Here is an 18,867-nt window from a genome sequence, read left to right on the forward strand (position 1 = left end):
AGGTCCTGCTGCACAGTCCCAAGGGAGTTCCCTAGTGGGTGTTTCAGTGTTGGCTCCACTTCAGGTGGGCAAGCAGGCACTGGGTTGCTGAAGACCTCAGCTACAAAAGGCCATTCTGTGACCAGGCCTGAGCTCTTGAGCCCTGCACAAGGTCAAGGCACATGGCCCTCTGCTTGTGAGAGATAGTAGGGCTGTCATCTCATTTAATCATCACAACAGTTCTATGCAATTTTGATTGTCATTATCCCTATCTTCATAGATAGGAAATAAAGGATCAGAGAGTTGAAGTGTGTTCTGGGTCAAACAGTTTGTTATGTCTAGTTTCCAGCTAAGGCTAGTTAAATTCCAATATTTTTATACTTTAATCTTTCTAACTTAATTCCATATAACAGTTGATAGTTACCCATTATGCTGGGAGAGGGTAAGGTTCTCTTAGAGGCCCAATTCTATGATTTTCTGATAGTGTGACCTTAGTCTTTGAATGTCTATTTCCTTACTTGTAAAATAGGAGATCAAACTATAATGAACACTTAAAATAATAACATTGTAGAACTTAGAAGAATAGGATACCAAATACTCAGAAAGTATTGGTGTTATTTATATGATTTTCACTAAGTGACTGACTGATAAGACTGAGCTCTAGTTCCAAGGTTTCAGATTCTAACTCTAGACTCTGGCTGGTGTCAGACTTGGGTCTACCACGGCAGAAAGTACAAACCAACTACTGGCTGTTTTCTAATTGCAGATCAAGTCCTGCTACTACTTGCCTTGCTTTGTGACCTCTAAGAATGAATGTCTCTGGACCGACATGCTCTCCAATTTCGGGTATCCTGGTTACCAGTCCAAACACTATGCCTGCATCCGGCAGAAGGGTGGCTACTGCAGCTGGTACCGAGGATGGGCCCCCCCAGACAAAAGCATCATCAATGCCACAGACCCCTGAGCACCAGACCCTGTCCCACCTCACTTCCCTCCCTTTCTGCTGAGCTTCCTTCGGACACTAACTCTTCCCAGATGATGACAATGAAATTAGTGCCTGTTTTCTTGCAAATTTAGCACTTGGAACACGTAAAGAAAAGTTTATGCTGTCATATGGAGTTGATATGGAATCATCCTCCTGGCCCTACCCTACCTCTTCTTTTTGGTTTTTAAATCACCCATTTCTCCCAGAAATTTTCAGTGCCATGCCTGAGAGAATGAGGAATGAACATTCCTCTTCTTCATGATAATATAATCTCTATTTTTTTAGAAAAAAATAGAAAAACAACCCCCTTTGGGCATTGTTAATACCTACTCTTCTTTCTTCTTCCTCACTTTGCCATCTCCTAGGCCTCCTTTCTCCTCCAACCCAGCATAGAAAGGACACAGGCAAGGCAGTTGCTAAAAGACAGTTTCAGGATCAGTCAAGGGTAGCAAGTATAAAGACTCAAGGTATGTGGAAGAGTTTATACACAGAGGAGATGCTACTGCATGTTCCAACCAGACTATGTCTGTGTCTTCATGAGTAAGGGAGAGAAGGAGGAAACAGCAAGAGAAGGTCTGAGATGATACATACAGTTTCCCCAGCCCTAATATGCTTGGGCCGACCAGATGTTTCTATGTTTTAAATTAGAAACCAGGCCAGAATAACAGAACTTTTATTAGTTGGTGAAGACATAAACATCTGCCTGAGGTCAGGAGGCAATTTGCCCATCTTGTTAAAAAAAAAAAAAAAAAAAAAGCTCAGGTTAAAGACAGATTCATGTCTTTCCTCTCTTCTACTCTCTTCCACTTCCAATCCCAGATTTCCTCCTGGAAAAATCTTTGGTAGATTTGGCCAGGAGCTAGCATTTATGTAAATTGGAGAAATACACACACTTTACACTATCCACAGATATAGTCAAGTAGATTTGGGTAGAAAATACTATTCCCATAATACTGTTTAGCTCACCTAGGGGGATGTGTTTATATACACATTTGCATATACCCACATGGGGACATAAGCTAATTTTTTTTTCCCACAGGACACAGAATTCTGTTCAATGTTGTTAAATATGCCAATAGTTTAATCTCTTTTATTTGTTGTAATTGCTTGTTGGAAGAAAATCATGACATTCCAAGTTTACTTTTTCTTTTTTCATTTTAATTAAAATCTGAGATTCTGAACACCTGTGGCAACCCCTAAGTAAAATCATCTGCCCTTCTCTTTCCTGCTTCAATTTTGGGGCCTTCATTGAACTGCCTTCCTGATTTGGATTAGAAGGGTATAAGACTTAGTGTGGATGTGGAGAATTGGGTACAGAAGGGGGAAGCTGAAAAGTGGATAGAAAGTTAGCTTTCCTGGGCTTGGGGACACATTGCTCTCCTACTCCCAACTCACTGATGGTGATCACCAGCTCCTGAGACCCTCACCTGATGAATTATAAACTAGGGAAAAATCACTGGGGAAGTCTTACTCTACAATCAGCTATTGGGTTTTTGTTGTTCTTTTTGAAATGAAACAATCATGTAAATTCTCCAGTTATATAAAATCATTTTAAATTTTAGTGCTGAAAGTGAGAGGCTGAGAGTAGGTGATAATGTCTATTTTACAGAGTTGGGGAAGGTAGGATGGAGACATTTAACAAGATTGCTCTCTATTATCAGATTATGAGTATTTATCCTGTATTAGCATTTGTATCTTCAGTTCATTCCACCTTAGGAAACAGTGCTGCCAGTTGGAACTAGAGGGGGAAAAATAGCAGACATCATATTGTAATGTCTTACACATACACACAAATGCCCAGGCAAGATGTCTGGCAGAACCCCAGAGCAGGAAGGCATCCAGTTTCCTTGGAATTGATCTAGTTTACTTTGCCCCTTTCACCTTGTGGTCATGCCACTCGGTTGGGGATGATAGAAGGCTTTGCCCTCTCAAAGGGGTCAATGTAAGCAGAAAATACAGGTCAGCAGTTTCTAAAAGGTGAACCCTAGACTTGATGTTCTGAGATTTTATTTCTTTCAACCTTAAAATCTTATAACGTAGAATCCCTGGCCCAACCCCTATAAGCAGCCTTCCACAATTGGATATCAGTATCTCTTCCTAGAAGCACTGGGCCATCTTAGTCCCTGATGGGGTTACCACCACTTATACAACAGACTTGGGATAAGGCCTGAGCACAAGTCACCCAAAGTTTTCCTGCAGAGTAGAAAATGTTGACAGAACCACAGTCCCATCTGTTGGACCCTGGTAGGCAAACAGCAAGCCCTGGGCAAAGTAGGGTCCTTTGTACAGTGATGCTATCAGAGGGTGGTTTTTGAGCTTTCTATAAGCTATAGCTTTGTTTATTTCACCTGTTCACTTACTGTATAATTTAAAGTCATTTATGTAGCTGAAACACTTCCATATTTCAATCATATTGTAAACATTTTATTTTGCTAAATCTTTTGTCATGTGTAGGCTATAATATGTGTACATTGTGTTTAAGGGAGAAAAAAAAAGAAACCCACATGCCACCATTTTCCTGAATCAAATTCTATAGTGGAATGGAGGGTGAAATGCTTCTATTGTGCAGGCAGGTAGACTGACAAAGAGGGGAAGCTAGGAGGAACTGGCACTGGAGATTTTTCCAACTGTCTTCTTGTGGCATCCCAGTGCTTATTAGAGCAGGAATATAGGGGAACAAAAATAGCAAGTACATGCATGCTTTTGCTCTGGGAAGTCTGATAGTCATTCCCATTTCTTCTCCCTCCTCCCCCAACCCTGAGACACTTTGCTTACTCCACTGAGAAACCAAGAATCCTAAAAGTGCAGGGCCATGGAAGTTTTTTATAAGCATCTTTTGAACTTTCACTGTCAATCCCACTGGTTCCTGACCAAGAAAGTTCCTCATCTGGACTTCTGCCTCTTAGGACAGTGCTCTATCTGGCTGGATTAAATAACACTGTCCTTCATCTTCCTGCAACCCCAGGCCTATATCACGACTGCCAAGTTTATACCATGGCTCTTGAGCAGTTTAAGGAAACAAATGCTTTCTTGGACTAGTTCTGTCTCAGAGTCACTGGGTCTCCTGGGAGGCAGTTCCTTCCCTTCACCCATCCTGTTATCATGTGCTTGATAACTATCAGAGCAGATGAACTACCCCGACAGGGTAATCTTGGTGTTTGGATCCTGGCTACCTAAAGTAACAGTAAAATGATTAAAATGATTAAAATCATTTTGTAAAATGATTAAAATCATTTTACAAAAGAGAGACTTTAAGAATATGATGATGGCAAAGGCAAAATGAAATGGGAAAGTGTAGACTCCTAACTGGCTTTTGGGAGTTTGGATGGGGGAGAATGTGGAAACCCAGTTCATGCTCCAAGGGAGGAGTGTTTCAGATTCTCACGCTTTTCCTCTTACCCAGTCTGCTGTCCTGAGACCCAGAAGTGATGGAGAGAAACCAACTAGAGAAACCCTGTCTGGAAGGAATGTATTTGTTGCTAAATTTTGTAGCACTGTTTACAGTTTTCCTCCATGTTATTTATGAATTTTATATTCCGTGAATGTATATTGTCTTGTAATGTTGCATAATGTTCACTTTTTATAGTGTGTCCTTTATTCTAAACAGTAAAGTGGTTTTATTTCTATCACATACCTGTCTCTTGCCTCATTGTATCTTGATGGAATGTAGGAGTTTTATCAACAGCAGATGGCCTTGGAAACTGCTTCTGGCTGTGCTTGCTCCAGGCCTCTGCAAACACCTCTCCCTCTGCTTACTTACACAGCCAGAACAAAACTTCACTCACTTAAACAGCATAGGACCATCCTACAGTTAATTCTTTTGCTCCTCTCTCTCTCTCTCTCTCTTCTCTAGCCCCCCCTCTCCCTCACCCCTTTCTCTCTCTCTTTCTCTCTGCCTTCCTTTTACCAGTGCACTGTTCAGCTCTGGCTTTTGGTGGTGCAGAGGACTGAAGCTGAGACTTCAGAGACTCAGGCATGAAAATCTTTTGCATAACTGAATCCTGTCTCTAAGCAAGAAGAGTTGTGACAAGCGCTTTAGATTTCTTTCCAATTGCCCATCCAGTCCTGACCTTTCATTCCAATTCTACAGCATGTTCTTCATAGTTTTATGAGCTCTAGATCATTTTCTAATTACCTATTATTCCAGATATTCCCAGAGTGAAACTCTGGCATGGTCTTCCTTCTTTCCTTCTTAAGAATCTCAAACCAGTGGAAATAATGAGGGGAAGACCACAAATAGTCCTTGATATAAATGCATGCCTGAAATTCTAAGTCTGGCTCAACCTAGATGGGAATGTCAGAGACTCCAGAAAGTCTATTATGATTGGCATTACTCCTCCACACCTTGTATCTGGGCCCATTCCCCTCAACAGCTGATTGCAGACCCCTTACCAAACTTTCATTTGTCTGGTGACAATGTTCTAGACCACAGAGTTTTTTTTAAAGCTACTGTACTTTGAGCACCTGCCATATGTCAGTCATGGTGCCTTATACATGGTTACATTAAATTTCAATGGCCCAATGAAGCTATTCCACAATTATACATGTTTATCAGTGGAGGAAATGAAGGCTCACAAAGACTAATTAATTGTCCTAGAACATAATATAAATAAAAAACTAGGGCTGGTTTTATGGTGAATACCAAATTTTCTCCAATGTTTTCAGACTTTGTTGGAACATGCCAGATTCTCCACTCTTATTGCGGTCATCAAATCATTGATTCAGTGATTCTCAATAGATCATATTTAAGTGAAAGAGTCAATCTACAGTTCCTCCAACTGGTCAGATTATTCCCATCTGTAGACTGCAATCAGTGTCTCCAACACAAGTTCATCAGTATCTCCAAACAAAAGTTTGGGATTCTAATCATCAGTGATGATTCCAATCATAAGTGTCTCCAAACACAAGTTTGGGATTCTACCAACAGGCCATAATCTCTCTGCCTTCCCCACTTCCTGCCCTATATACAATTAGATACTCTGTTTATAATTCTGTTTCTCTAGATGTGTGCATGTGTACACACACACACACACACACACACACACACACACACACAACCTAGAAAGCAGGAAGGTCCTGCCTTCCTTTGAGCAATTTAAAAAAATCACAAACCATACAAGTAAGTATAGTTGTATCCAGCTGCAATTATTTCCAGAGCTCCTCCACCTAAATTCTTTCAAAATGTGGGGTGAAAGTGCTCCCCTAAGTCAACTCAAAAGGACACAAATCCCTGTCACCCAGATCTCCTTGTCTTGGAAGTCTATGAATGTTACGTACAGTGAGTTAAATTCCAATCAGTCACTAGAAATAAATTTAGGAATATTCAAAAGTTGCAGTGCAAAGAGGATGAGTAAAGAAACTGCCTTTTGTCCTTTAACAATCAGTGTCAATAAAACCTGACTTCTCACTTAGCAACAAAAAAGCAAATGACCCCATCCAAAAATGGGCAGAGAATATGAACAGAACATTCACTCCAGAGGAGATCCGAAAGGCTAACAAATATATGAAAAACTGCTCCAGGTAGCTGATTGTCAGAGAAATGCAAATAAAGACAACATTGAGATATCACCTCACCCCTGTGAGAATGGCATACATCAAAAAAGGACAGCAGCAACAAATGCTGGAGAGGCTGTGGGGACAGAGGAACCCTTTCGCACTGTTGGTGGGAATGTAAACTGGTCCAGCCTCTGTGGAGAGCAGTCTGGAGAACTCTCACAAGGCTAAACATGGACCTACCATATGACCCAGTAATTCCTCTCTTGGGGATATACCCCCAAGGACTCTATAACACCCAACCAAAAAGATATTTGTACACCTATGTTCATAGCAACACAATTTGTAATAGCTAGAACCTGGAAGCAACCCAGGTGTCCAACAACAGATGAGTGGCTGAGAAAGTTGTGGTATGTAACAATGGAATACTATACAGCTATTAAGAACAATGAACCCACCTTCTCTGACCCATCTTGGATGGAGCTAGAAGGAATTATGTTACGTGAGCTAATTCAGAAAGATAAATATGAGTACGGGATGATCCCACTCATCAACAGAAGTTGAGAAAGAACAGAAAGGGAAAATTAAAGCAGGATTTGACTAAAATTGGAGTAGTGCACCAATGTAAAAACCCTGGGGTAAGGCTGAAGGTGGATATTCAGCTTCCCGGGGTGGTGAGAGGTTGAGGGGGTGGGTGGGATGGGACAGAGTCTTTTGGTGGTGGGAATGGTGTTTATGTACACTCCTATTAATTTGTAGTCATATTAATCACTATTTAATTGATATGAGAGGGGAAAATTGATTGTATGTCTCAAACTTTTAAAATCACAGACTGAGTCTTTTTAATACACAGGCTGAGTCTTTGTTATACTGACTCTCTCAAAAGCCTAGACCAGGGAGAATAGAAGCAACCGGTGGCACAGCTATATACAAATAATGTCAAAGGACATAAATTATGGTGATATTGGGTATTATACAACCAATCCTAACAAAGGGATTTTTCAAAGTTAACCCAATTACCAAATAATGAGATTATAACAATAACTATCTATTGTCTTCTTGAACCCTAAGTAAGACAGCAGGAACCTCACATTTCCACTATAGAGCCTACATTTCCACCAGTCCTGGAACTTTAGGGTGGGGCGCACTTTCCTGCATGCTTCTCTTAATTCATACCTAATAATATTGCATCTGCCAATCCCAACCTAATCAACGTAATGAGTACCATCTCAGCATGCTTCACTTCAGACTGTGTCCAGAGACTTCAGGTGTGGAATGACAACCCTTCAGCTTCATTACTTGGGTGAGACCTTTCCTTTCATAGGATTCTCTAATTCCATTCCAGGAGGTTCACTTCCTAACAAAGTCCCAAAACCTAGATACAGACTAGGTCCCGTGAGATAGAGCATATGTTCACACATATCCATAAACTAGGGCAAAATATATACCTGAAAGCAAAAGTATACAATAGTCTGCAGTGAGTACCCCTCAATACTTCATCTGCATTATTCCAGCCTTTAGGTCCATGATTGTTCAACAATTTGTTTGGCTTTGTATGTTAACTCTCTTTTCAGCCACCAGGTTCCAGATGCTAGCATGATGCCAGCCAGACTTCCCTGGACAGACAATCCCACCATTGAGTCCTGAAGCTCTGCTTCCCCAGAACCTTTCCCCACTAGTGAAAGAGAGAGAGAGAGGCAGACTGGGAGTATGGATCAACCTATCAACGCCCATGTTCAGCAGGGAAGCAATTACAGAAGTCAGACCTTCCACCTTCTGCATCCCACAATGATCTTGGGTCCATCCATAGTCCCAGAGGGATAAAGAATAGGAAAGCTATCAGCGGAGGGGATGGGATAAGGAGTTCTGATGGTAGGAATTGTGTAGAGTTGTACCCCTCTTATCCTATGGTTTTGTTAATGTATCCTTTTTTGAATAATTAAAAAAATTAAAAAAACAACTTATTAAAATGAGAGTTGAAGCCAGGTCACACACAAGGTTCACATGAAATAACACTGAAATTCTCTAACATCTTTCACCCTAATTACCAACCTTTGGGTGTAATAGGCATCTCAACTTATTTCTTGATTTGTGAAAAATCCCCAATATCCCAAGGACTACTATTCCCCTATGTAATTTGTTTCATTGCTTGAAACCTTACCTGAGTGATAACTCTTTCCTGAAGAAGTCAGAAATTTTCACAGGACACTGTGGCACTTCCTTAAAGCTTAGTGTGAGCAGACTTCCTCTACCCATAGTCCCAAGAAATTGATATCTTTGTTTGTTCCTTACCACACACATAAACAGACTGAAACTGGCTACTCACCATAGGCTTATGGTTGGGGAAAAAGGTTTGCTCCACAAGTGGGAATTTCTCAGGACCCAGAGAATGGAAGATCTTAATGAGTTGAGAGAACTAGGACAGAAGGGGGAAAGAAGGTTAGTCTACCACTGATGTCCAGGATGATGAAAACTTAAACCTAACCCAAGGTCTTACATACCTGATGGTTCTGAGCTGACTTCTTTTTATACAGGGGCAAGGCCAGAGGCCCTGACTGGCCATTCATCACCACCATCTGAATGCACCAACCCTTTCATTCCTACTAGGTCCCCAGAGCTCAGCACAATCACATTTGATGAGTATTTACTATGCCCTAAAAACAACCAATTGATGCTAACACCATGTCCTCTGACTGCAATTCCTTGCTTGTAAGAGTAATAGTATTAGACAGCTGTTTAGAGCAGGGGTTCAAATTCTCCCCACTTAGTAGTTATGGTAAGTAGCTTTAGGTTTCTGAGTTCATTTCCTCTTTGTAAACAATGGAAACAAAGGTTCAACCTCATAAGATTGTTCTAAAGGTTAAACATATAATGTGCTAAAAAGCAGAAGCACTTAATTGTTATATATTTTCTATTTCCTATGTTTTGATAATCCCATTCATTACTTTAATGCAGTCACTTATATATTCCTAGAAATGTGTGGTTTTTTGCAAATACTGTGGAGTATAATTGCACAGACTCAGATGGTGTAAGCTACTCCATGCTTATGGACCACCATAATAAATGCAGTTTGTTATTGACCAGAAATGGCATGCAACACATGGCATGTGGGCATGAACGGGGCAATAAGCTAAAGAAAGCAGACTAGACTAGAAGACAGAAGATAGATAATGGGTAGATAGTTGAGATATTACTATCTTGCTGGAAGGAAGCAAGGAAGTTGTGAGACTTGCAAGAACGACAGAGTAGGGTGATCAGTGAGTACAAGAGCTGCTCCTACCTTGGATATAGGGGGTACCCATCCATCATAAACCATGGATTAGGAGCTGTGAATCCATCTAGAAGGTGAACCTAAGTTGCTGGTGGATCTTAGCAGGGAAAGGGAGGTAGAGTGTGAAATGAAGTAGGAATAAGATGAGTGGTACAGCATGGAGTTAACAGAGAGAGGATTTGTGTGAATTTAGAAGTGTGAAAAATGATGGAGTGGTCCTTCTTTTTCAGATAACTGAAATACAGAGGGGGAGAGCAATGCCATAATCAAACACATGAGTTTTGGAGATGGCCAGATCTATTATTTACTAGTAGCCACAAAAGCCTAAAATTTATCATCTGTACAAGAGAGATATTTGTCATCATTAATTGTCAGGGTGGCTCAGAAGATTACATGTATTACAGAATACATGTTATGGGCTCAGCACAGAGCAGTTGTGTTAACGAATGGTGACTATTACATGAGGGCTATGTGGAAAAACAAACGACTATGTGGGAAAACAAAGGGTTGGGTTGCTGTACCTAGGACCCTTTCTCCACAGGGGAACTTGGGAGATTTCATTAGCCAAAATTCACAGGACAAAATGAGAGGGTGACATGGCTATGGTAATAGTGGGTAAAGGCTATTTGTGGCTATTATGTTAATGCACACGTTAATGCATCCAGTAACAACCAAGTGACAACTCTTCAGAGACTCTGTATTAGCAACAATAAAAATCCTCAATATTGCATTCTTGATTCCAACTGCATTTTAAGTACATTACATGCATTAACTTGTTTCATTTTTTATCTTATGTATATATATCCATATCAAGAAGGATGGTATTATTATCGTTGCTTTACAGACATAAAGAATAAATTTAAACAGATCAAGTTGCTCGGGATATGCAGATTGTAAATGAAGATGCTCTACATAGTTCTGACTCCAGAGTCCAGGCTATCAACCATTGCCCCACCTGCAGAGAACCATTCAGGGAAGCCGCATAGGAAGAGATGACATGACTAAGAATTTCTACACCCCAACCTCCACATTTCCTGTTATCTTTTTCTGCATTCTTTTCTTTTGGCACTGCCCATAGGACATATCTGGCATATTTATTAATGTTCTGCATGTGTCCTTGTCACTAGAGAAAAAGGTCTACGGGACAGCATTTTTTAAAAAATAATTGCCATGTGCATGGGACCAAGAATAGTGCCTACAACACAGTAGGTGCTCAAGAAATATTTGTTGCATAAATAAGTGATTTTCAATAGAAGATTCATATATCTTGCAAATAAATAGATGAATATATCATTCTAAGTGGAGATAATATTTAGGGGGCTGGAGAAAGTAGGATAAGGAGAAGTGAAGAGTTGGTATTTTAGGAAATACCTCTCCTATAAGTAATATTTTAATTGAGGCACAAATCAAAGAAGTAACTATGAAACAAATAAATAAATAAAAATCAGGGTGGAGAGTGAGACTGGAGTCTGGAGATCAAAACAAGAACTCTGAGTTCTGATTTCATCTCTCAGAGGTTACATGATCCTAAGTGAGTTTGTTAACTGCCCAGCTGAATTTTCTTCTATGTAAAATGAAGTAGTAATGTCTAATTCATACAATAGTGATACAGTGAGAATCCAGCAACATAGTTTTCTGCTTCAGTTAAATCTTCACTTAACATAGAGGTTACTGGAAATTGAAACTTCAAGTAAAACAAAAAGATATAATGAAATCAATTTGCCAAAAGGGTAATCCATGAAATAAAAGCTAAGTTCCTAGGACATTAGGGTATATATATTTCTGATTGTAGAATATTACCTAACTTCTAAATAAAGACCCAAAAAACTTCTAGTATTAAACAATTGCTTGTACTCATTTGTATTTAGATCCAATTATTCTAGTTCTAGTAGTCAAAGGCTATCAAGGTGGAACCCACTCTTTCATCATGAAGCATGTCAGTCAGACCACACTCACTCCGACTGGGGCAAATGAAACATCTTTGGGATTTTAGGCATGAGGGGGAACTGGAGTCCCTGGAACATAACTCACACAAATGTGGGGAGAAGGCAGACATTTCACATAGTGACTTGGTTGGCTGTCACTTTTTTTTCTCATCAACATTATAACATGGTGGCATGGTGGCAGCACTACAAATCCACTGCTCCCAGTGGCCATTTTATCCTCCCTTCCTTCCTCTCTTCCTTCTTTCCTTCCTTCTTCCTTTCTCTTTATTTGTATTAGCTAGGACAGAGAGAAACTGAGAGGGGAGGGGAAGACAGAGAGGGAGAGATAAAGACAGACACCTGCCTCACTACTCATCACCCCTTCAAAGATAGGGAGTGGGGAACCTAGGTCCTTGTGCCTAGTAATGTGTGCACTCAACTGGGTGTGCCCCATATGACATCCTTTCTTGCCATTAGTATCAGTACAGTGTGACAACATGATGTAGTAAGGTATAGTATTCTTGGGGCAGTAATTATAAGGAATCCAAATTACTTACTCAGTTGCTTAAAACAGACTCTTTTGTGTGTGGGGTTAGAGATGACTCAGCAGGAGAGTGCCTGCCTTGCATGTGTGAGGCCCTGGATCTATCCCCAGCAATGCACCACAGGAAAGCAAAAGATAAAAATGGGTGGAATGCCATTGATGGTGAAGTGGTGCTTCTCTTTCTCTCTTAAAAAAGATAAATAAATATGTGTGGAATTGTACCCCTCTTATCCTATGGTCTTGTCAGTGTTTCCATTTTATAAATAAAAATAAAATAATAGATAAATAAAACAAGTGACATTTATTTAAAAAGTAGATTTTCTTTACACTGAGGCCTCCATGGTGGGAATTAACTCATTTTAGGACTGATAGGTCACCCATTCCTGGAGTATTTATGATCATCACTTACCACCCAGGGTTTGCTGCAGAAGTTGTAGACAGAGTAGAGTGAGTTGACAGCAGGCAGGCCTCCATACTGGAGGCCGATGACCAGGCTGCGGTAGTCTTCACCTAGGGCCATGCTATAAGCATGCTGGCGCACCAGGATGAAATCTGGCTTGAAGGACCTGTTAAGAAAGGAGAGGAGAGCAGCATTATCACAATGTGTATAGGCCATAGCCTGCATGGGGATCAAACTCACCCAGAACTAATTGTCCATAGGGACTCCCCCTGCTTAAAGTGATACTGGCCCAGGAGAGTATGGAGGAGGAAGGACAGATACAAAATGCACAGAAATTCGTAAACAAAAGGACTTTTAGGCTTTTGTCTAAATTTTTAAATGTTGAATTTGTATTTCATTTGCAACAAAAAAAAAGTGTATCAAATAACTCAGTGAACAAACTTTAGCACTACCTATAGTATGCTAATAGTATGCACATATTAGCTTACTAAATCCTCATAACTTCTCTACGATTCAGGTATAGTTGTCTTTGACTCCATTTTACAAATGAACACCTGAGACTCAGTAAGGTGCAGTCATTGCTTCAAATAATTATAATTCACAGAGATAGGCAGGGCCCTGACTCTCACCTTCTGGAAAGCAGTAAATGCATGCCAGACTCATTAGGCCTCTCTAGAGAGATGATCCTGACAAATGCTCACAAGTAGGTTTGGGTAAAGTCAGAATTATTTACCCTTTTTACAGATGTGAAAAGTGCAACTCGGGCAAGTTATACATTTCCCCCAAATTACAAAACTGAGAAGCATGACTGATGTTTGAACTCAGGTCATCAGAGGCACCAGGCCTTCACACTTCTCCCTCCATCACAAGGCTCCAGGTGAATTCACCTATTGTTCTATTCCTATTGCCAAGGATTCATCTGAATAATTCACTTCTAAATCACATGAGAAAACCAGTCTCACTGGCTCACTGAATAATGGCCTTTCTGCACAATACAAGTCAACCCCATCATCTGGGGCCTTATTCAGAAAATCTTTGGATTCCTACGCAAATATGATGGGCCTAGACCTATAATGGATCCCTCTCTCCGCCATCACTAGTCGATTCTATCAGGAACATCATCATAAGCCCTCTTGCAGGTCTTCCCAGGACCTTGCCCTCAATACAAAGTAGCAATGGTAGGGACTGCTTCAGTCTCCGAAGGAGACTCCACTGAAATAAGTACAGCCTTGAATGTTCTCAGCTGTGGCCATGAATTGCAAGTTCAGACCAACAGGGACTCAGATGTTGCACAGAATCCTGTGTATAAATATATTGATCTCTGGGTCAGGTGAATGGGGCAAACAGTTATTCATGTAGCTTTTTTTTTCTTTCAAGATTTGGAGCTACTCTATGCCTTAATCCAACTTTCTTTTTTCTCAGCTCTGGCACCATCTTATCAGACAATATATTTTTCCAACTATATGCAGTCTATCAAACTCAAGCCCAAAGGAACATGCCTCAAATGAACTCTGTAGCTTCTTTCCACCCTAAGATCCCTACGCTCATCTGTTCTGTTCCTACTTTTTGGTTGCTGTTCATTAATCATTTTGTTCTGCTTTATATCTTAACACCTTTCAGCCACCACGTTGCAGATGCTATCATGATTCCATCCTGACTTCTCTGGGCAGACAACCCCACCAATATGTCTTGGAACCTCATGTCTCCAGAGCCCTGCCCCACTAGGGAAAGACAGATAGGCTGGGGGGTGTGGATCGACCTGCCAACACCCATACCTAGCAGAGAAGCAATTATAGAAGCCATAATTCCCACCTTCTGCACTCCAAAACAATTTTGGTCCATACTCTCAGTGGGGGAAGAAATGGTAGGGGGAAGATAAGGGCTCTGAACTCCAACCTTATCAGGACTCAGAGAGAAAAGAGGGAAAAGGGAGGGGCATTTGGGTGCAGTAATAGGTGTATGTGTGACTTGGAAAGGAAGAGAATATAGGACTATATTTTTAAAAAGGGTAAATATATACAAAATAGATAGTTGTAGAGATAATAGTTTATCTGTATCTGAAACCTTAAGAGAATTGCTATACAATGGAGGGATTGGGGATTCCAAACTCTGGTGGTGGGAATGGTGCAGATTTGTACCACTCTTATCTTGTAAATGAGTATTAAATCACTAGTAAAACTAAAAAGGAAAGAAAGAAAACCAGTCTCAGTAAAAAAAACCCCAGAAAACAGTAGGTAAATGGTTTATACTCAGTATGGTGTGATCCATTTGCTTCTTTGGAGAAAATACAATTGTGTTCCTTTAAAATAATTTACATGTTTATTAAAATAACTTTTTAATATACATTTATTTTCCCTTTTGTTGCCCTTGTTTTTTATCGTTTTTGTAGTTATTGTTGTTGTTGATGATGTCGTTATTGTTAGATAGGACAGAGAGAAATGGAGATAGGAGGGGAAGATAGAGAGGGGGAGAGAGAGAGAGAGACGCCTGCAGACCTGCTTCATGGCCTGTGAAGCGACTCCCCTGCAGGTGGGGAGGTGGGGGTAAAATAACTTTTAACCCTGAGGAAGATAGGTCCCGAAATTGGGCAGCTTGGAATGTTCCTATCGTGGCCACAGAATGCCAGCTCAGACCTACAGGGATACAGAGGTTACATAGGCTCCTAAGCTGAATATGAGCCCCAGATCAAATTGATGTGGTTTACAGTCAATAATACTTATACATCTTTCCCATATTTGGGAGCTACTCTCTTCCCTGATCCAGCATTCTAGTCCTTTTCCCAGCCATGACATCATCTCCCCAGACAATAACTTGGGTCCACCTGCATCAGATGAAAGGCTCAGGAAAAAACGAGTATGGCCATGGGCCCTTTGGAATATACCTAAAATAGAACTAATAGCTATCTTCAAAATGGAGACCCCAAATATTCATCTGCAATATTCTTCACCTTAGGTTCATGATTAGTCAACAATCTGTTCAGCTTTATATGCTAACTCTTTTTCAGCCACCAGGTTCCAGATGCTACCATGATGCCAGCCAGACTTCCCTGGGCAGATGACCTCACCAATGTGTCCTGGAATCCTGCCCCCTCCCCCTCCCCAGAGCTCTACCCCACTAGGGAAAGAGAGAGACAGGCTGGGAGTATGGATCGACCTGATAACGCCCATGTTAAGTGGGGAAGCAATTACAGAGGCCAGACCCTCCACTTTCTGCACCCCATAATGACTCTGGGCCCATACTCCCAAAGGGTTAAAGAATAGGAAAGCTATCAGGGGAGGGGATGGGATATGGAGTTCTGGTGGTGGGAACAGTGTGGAATTGTACCCCTCTTATCCTATGGTTATGTCAGTGCTTCCATTTTATAAATAAAAATAATAACAATAAAAAAAAAACTTCCAGGGGACTAGGTGGTAGTGAACTTGAGTATATATGTTACCATGTGCAAGGTCCTGGTTTCAAACTGGTGAAGCAGTGATGCAGGTATATCTTTTCCTCTCCCCCTTACCTCTCAATTTCTCTCTGTCTGTATAAATAAAGGTATAAAAATAATGGCCACCAGGAGTGGTGAATTTGTTGTACAGTCACTGAGACTATTTAGACTAGGGAGATATCAGAATGGTTATACAAAAGATTTTTATGCTTGAGTTTCTAAGATCCCAGGTTCTATCCCTAGCACCATCATAGGACAGAACTGAGCAGTTCTCTGGTCACTCTTACTACCTTTATTTAGAAAGATTCTCTCTGTATTTGTCTCGAGAAAAGAAAGAAAGGAAGAGGGATAGAACATTTTAAATTAAAAGTAAAAGAGGCCTTGCTTTCACCACTTCCCACCTCCAAGACAATATGACAGAATGTGATGCAGAAACAGACATTTTTCAAATCATTCTGCACTTGGGCCTATCATTGGGAGTATGGGAGCAGAGATGTATTAAATACAAGGTGAAGGAGTAACTTGTGCTGAAGTTCAAAGCATATTTACCTTCTTATCCCCAAAAGAAAGAACTCCTGGATATGCTGAGACTTCCTGAGAAGGTTCATGTGAATGGTGACACTGTGAATATGGCAGACACTATGCTCTTGGCCACTGCTATCATCTTATATCCTTTTAAAAATATATATTTTAATTGATTATTGGATAGAGACAGAGAGAAATTGAGAGGGGAGGGGGGAGATACAGAGACAAAGAGACACCTGCAGCTCTACTTCACTACACATGAAGCTTTCCTTCTGCAGGTGGGAACCAGGGGTTTGAAACTAGGTCCTTGCACACTGGAGTATGTGCATTTAACCAGGTGCCTGACCCTTCATCTTATGTCCTTACTGCATTCTAAGAACTGAACCAGTCCAATAAGCATAGATTATGAATAGGGAAACTTTGTGACTGGGAGAAAAAGTGTGATCAGCTAAGTTGGAATGATGGAAGCTGGAATTAACATATATATATATATCTCCATGGGGCTCACACTTGCAATAGAAGTGCTGTTGGTTACAGAGACTTGGAGACATTAAAGCTCTGAAAATATCAGTTCAGTTTCTGGCTCCTGCTAAGTCTGATACTAGAACTATCTTTATCTTCTGAGGGATGTAGTAAATTTCCCTTTTTTTTAGACCCCTCACAGAATGGGAGAAGATCTTCACATGCCATACATCAGACAAGAGACTAATCACCAAAATATACAAAGAGCTCAGCAAATTCAGCAACAAAAAAAGCAAATGACCCCATCCAAAAATGGGCAAAGAATATGAAGAGAACATTCACTCCAGAGGAGATTCAAAAGGCTAGCAAACAAATGAAAAATTGCTCTAGGTCACTTATTGTCAGAGAAATGCAAATAAAAACAACATTGAGATATCACCTCACCCCTGTGAGAATGGCATACATCAAAAAAGGACAGCAGCAACAAATGCTGGAGAGGCTATGGGGACAGAGGAACCCTTTTGCACTGTTGGTGGGAATATAAACTGGTCCAGCCTCTGTGGAGAGCAGTCTGGAGAACTCTCACAAGGCTAAACATGGACCTATCATATAACCCAGTAATTCCTCTCTTAGGGATATACCCCAAGGACTACATAACACCCAACCAAAAAGATATTTGTACACCTATGTTCATAGCAACACAATTTGTAATAGCTAGAACCTGGAAGCAACCCAGGTGTCCAACAACAGATGAATGGCTGAGAAAGTTGTGGTATGTAACAATGGAATACTATACAGCTATTAAGAACAATGAACCCACTTTCTCTGACCCATCTTGGATGGAGCTAGAAGGAATTATGTTACGTGAGCTAATTCAGAAAGATAAATATGAGTACGGGATGATCCCACTCATCAACAGAAGTTGAGAAAGAAGAACAGAATGGGAAAATCAAAGCAGATTTTAACTAAATTTGGAATAGAGCACCAAAGAAAAACCCTGGGTTGAGGGTGAGGGTGAAAGTTCAGCTTCATGTGGTGGTGGGGGGGGAGAGGGGGGATGAAATGGGACAGAGTCTTTTGGTGGTGGGAATGGTGTTTATTTACACTCCTATTAATTTGTAGTCATATTAATCACTATTTGATTGAGAGGGGAAATTGTATGTCTCAAACTTTTAAAATCACAGACTGAGTCTTTTTAATACAAAGGCTGAGTCTTTGATATGTTGACTCTTAAAAGCTTAGACCAGGGAGAATAGAAGTAACTGTGGTACAGCTATATACAAATAATATCAAAGGACATAAATTATGGTGATGTTGTGTATGATACAGCAAATCTCAACAAAGGGATATTTCAAAGTTAACCCAATTGCCAAATAATGTGACAGCAATAACTGTTGTCTTCTTGAATACTAAGACAGCAGGAACCTCCCGCTTCCTCTATAGAGCCTATATTTCCCCCCAGTCCTGGAACCTCTAGGGTGGAACTAACTTTCCTGCATGCTTCACTCAGTTCATACCAAATGATATTGCATCCACCAGACCCAATCTAATCAATGCAATGAGTACCACCTCAGCATGCCTCACTTCAGACTGTGTCCTGAGACTTCAGGCATGGAATGTCAACCCTACACCCGCATTACTTGGGTGAGAGCTTTCCTTTCATAGGATTCTCTTAATTCATCCCAGGAGGTTCACTTCCTAACAAAGTCCCAATACTTAGATATAGACCAGGTCCTTTAAGATAGAGCATATGTTCACATGTATCCATAAATTAGGGCAAAATATATACTTGAAAGCAAAAATAAAAAATAGTCTACAGTGAGTATCAAGTTCATAATGAAATAGTGTCTACT

At 40.5% G+C, this 18,867-nt stretch overlaps 2 protein-coding genes across 2 annotated transcripts in view; one reads left to right on the forward strand and one right to left on the reverse strand.

Moving 5' to 3' along the window:
• The window catches only part of TIMP3 (TIMP metallopeptidase inhibitor 3), a 56,756-nt gene extending 52,161 nt beyond the window's left edge, over nt 1-4,595 (forward strand). Inside the window, exon 5 of the mRNA XM_007540048.3 lies at nt 746-4,595. Within this exon, the coding sequence (XP_007540110.1) occupies nt 746-943 (198 nt within the window). The 3' untranslated portion in view covers nt 944-4,595. The remainder of the gene's footprint in view (nt 1-745) is intronic.
• The window catches only part of SYN3 (synapsin III), a 505,196-nt gene that overhangs the window by 372,465 nt on the left and 113,864 nt on the right, over nt 1-18,867 (reverse strand). Inside the window, exons 3-4 of the mRNA XM_060194367.1 lie at nt 12,607-12,763; nt 8,784-8,873 (exon numbers count right to left, since the gene is read on the reverse strand). Coding sequence (XP_060050350.1) covers nt 8,784-8,873; nt 12,607-12,763 — 247 coding nt within the window. The remainder of the gene's footprint in view (nt 1-8,783; nt 8,874-12,606; nt 12,764-18,867) is intronic.

This window comes from Erinaceus europaeus, chromosome 7, assembly GCF_950295315.1.
Source record: "Erinaceus europaeus chromosome 7, mEriEur2.1, whole genome shotgun sequence".
NCBI lineage: Eukaryota > Metazoa > Chordata > Mammalia > Eulipotyphla > Erinaceidae > Erinaceus > Erinaceus europaeus.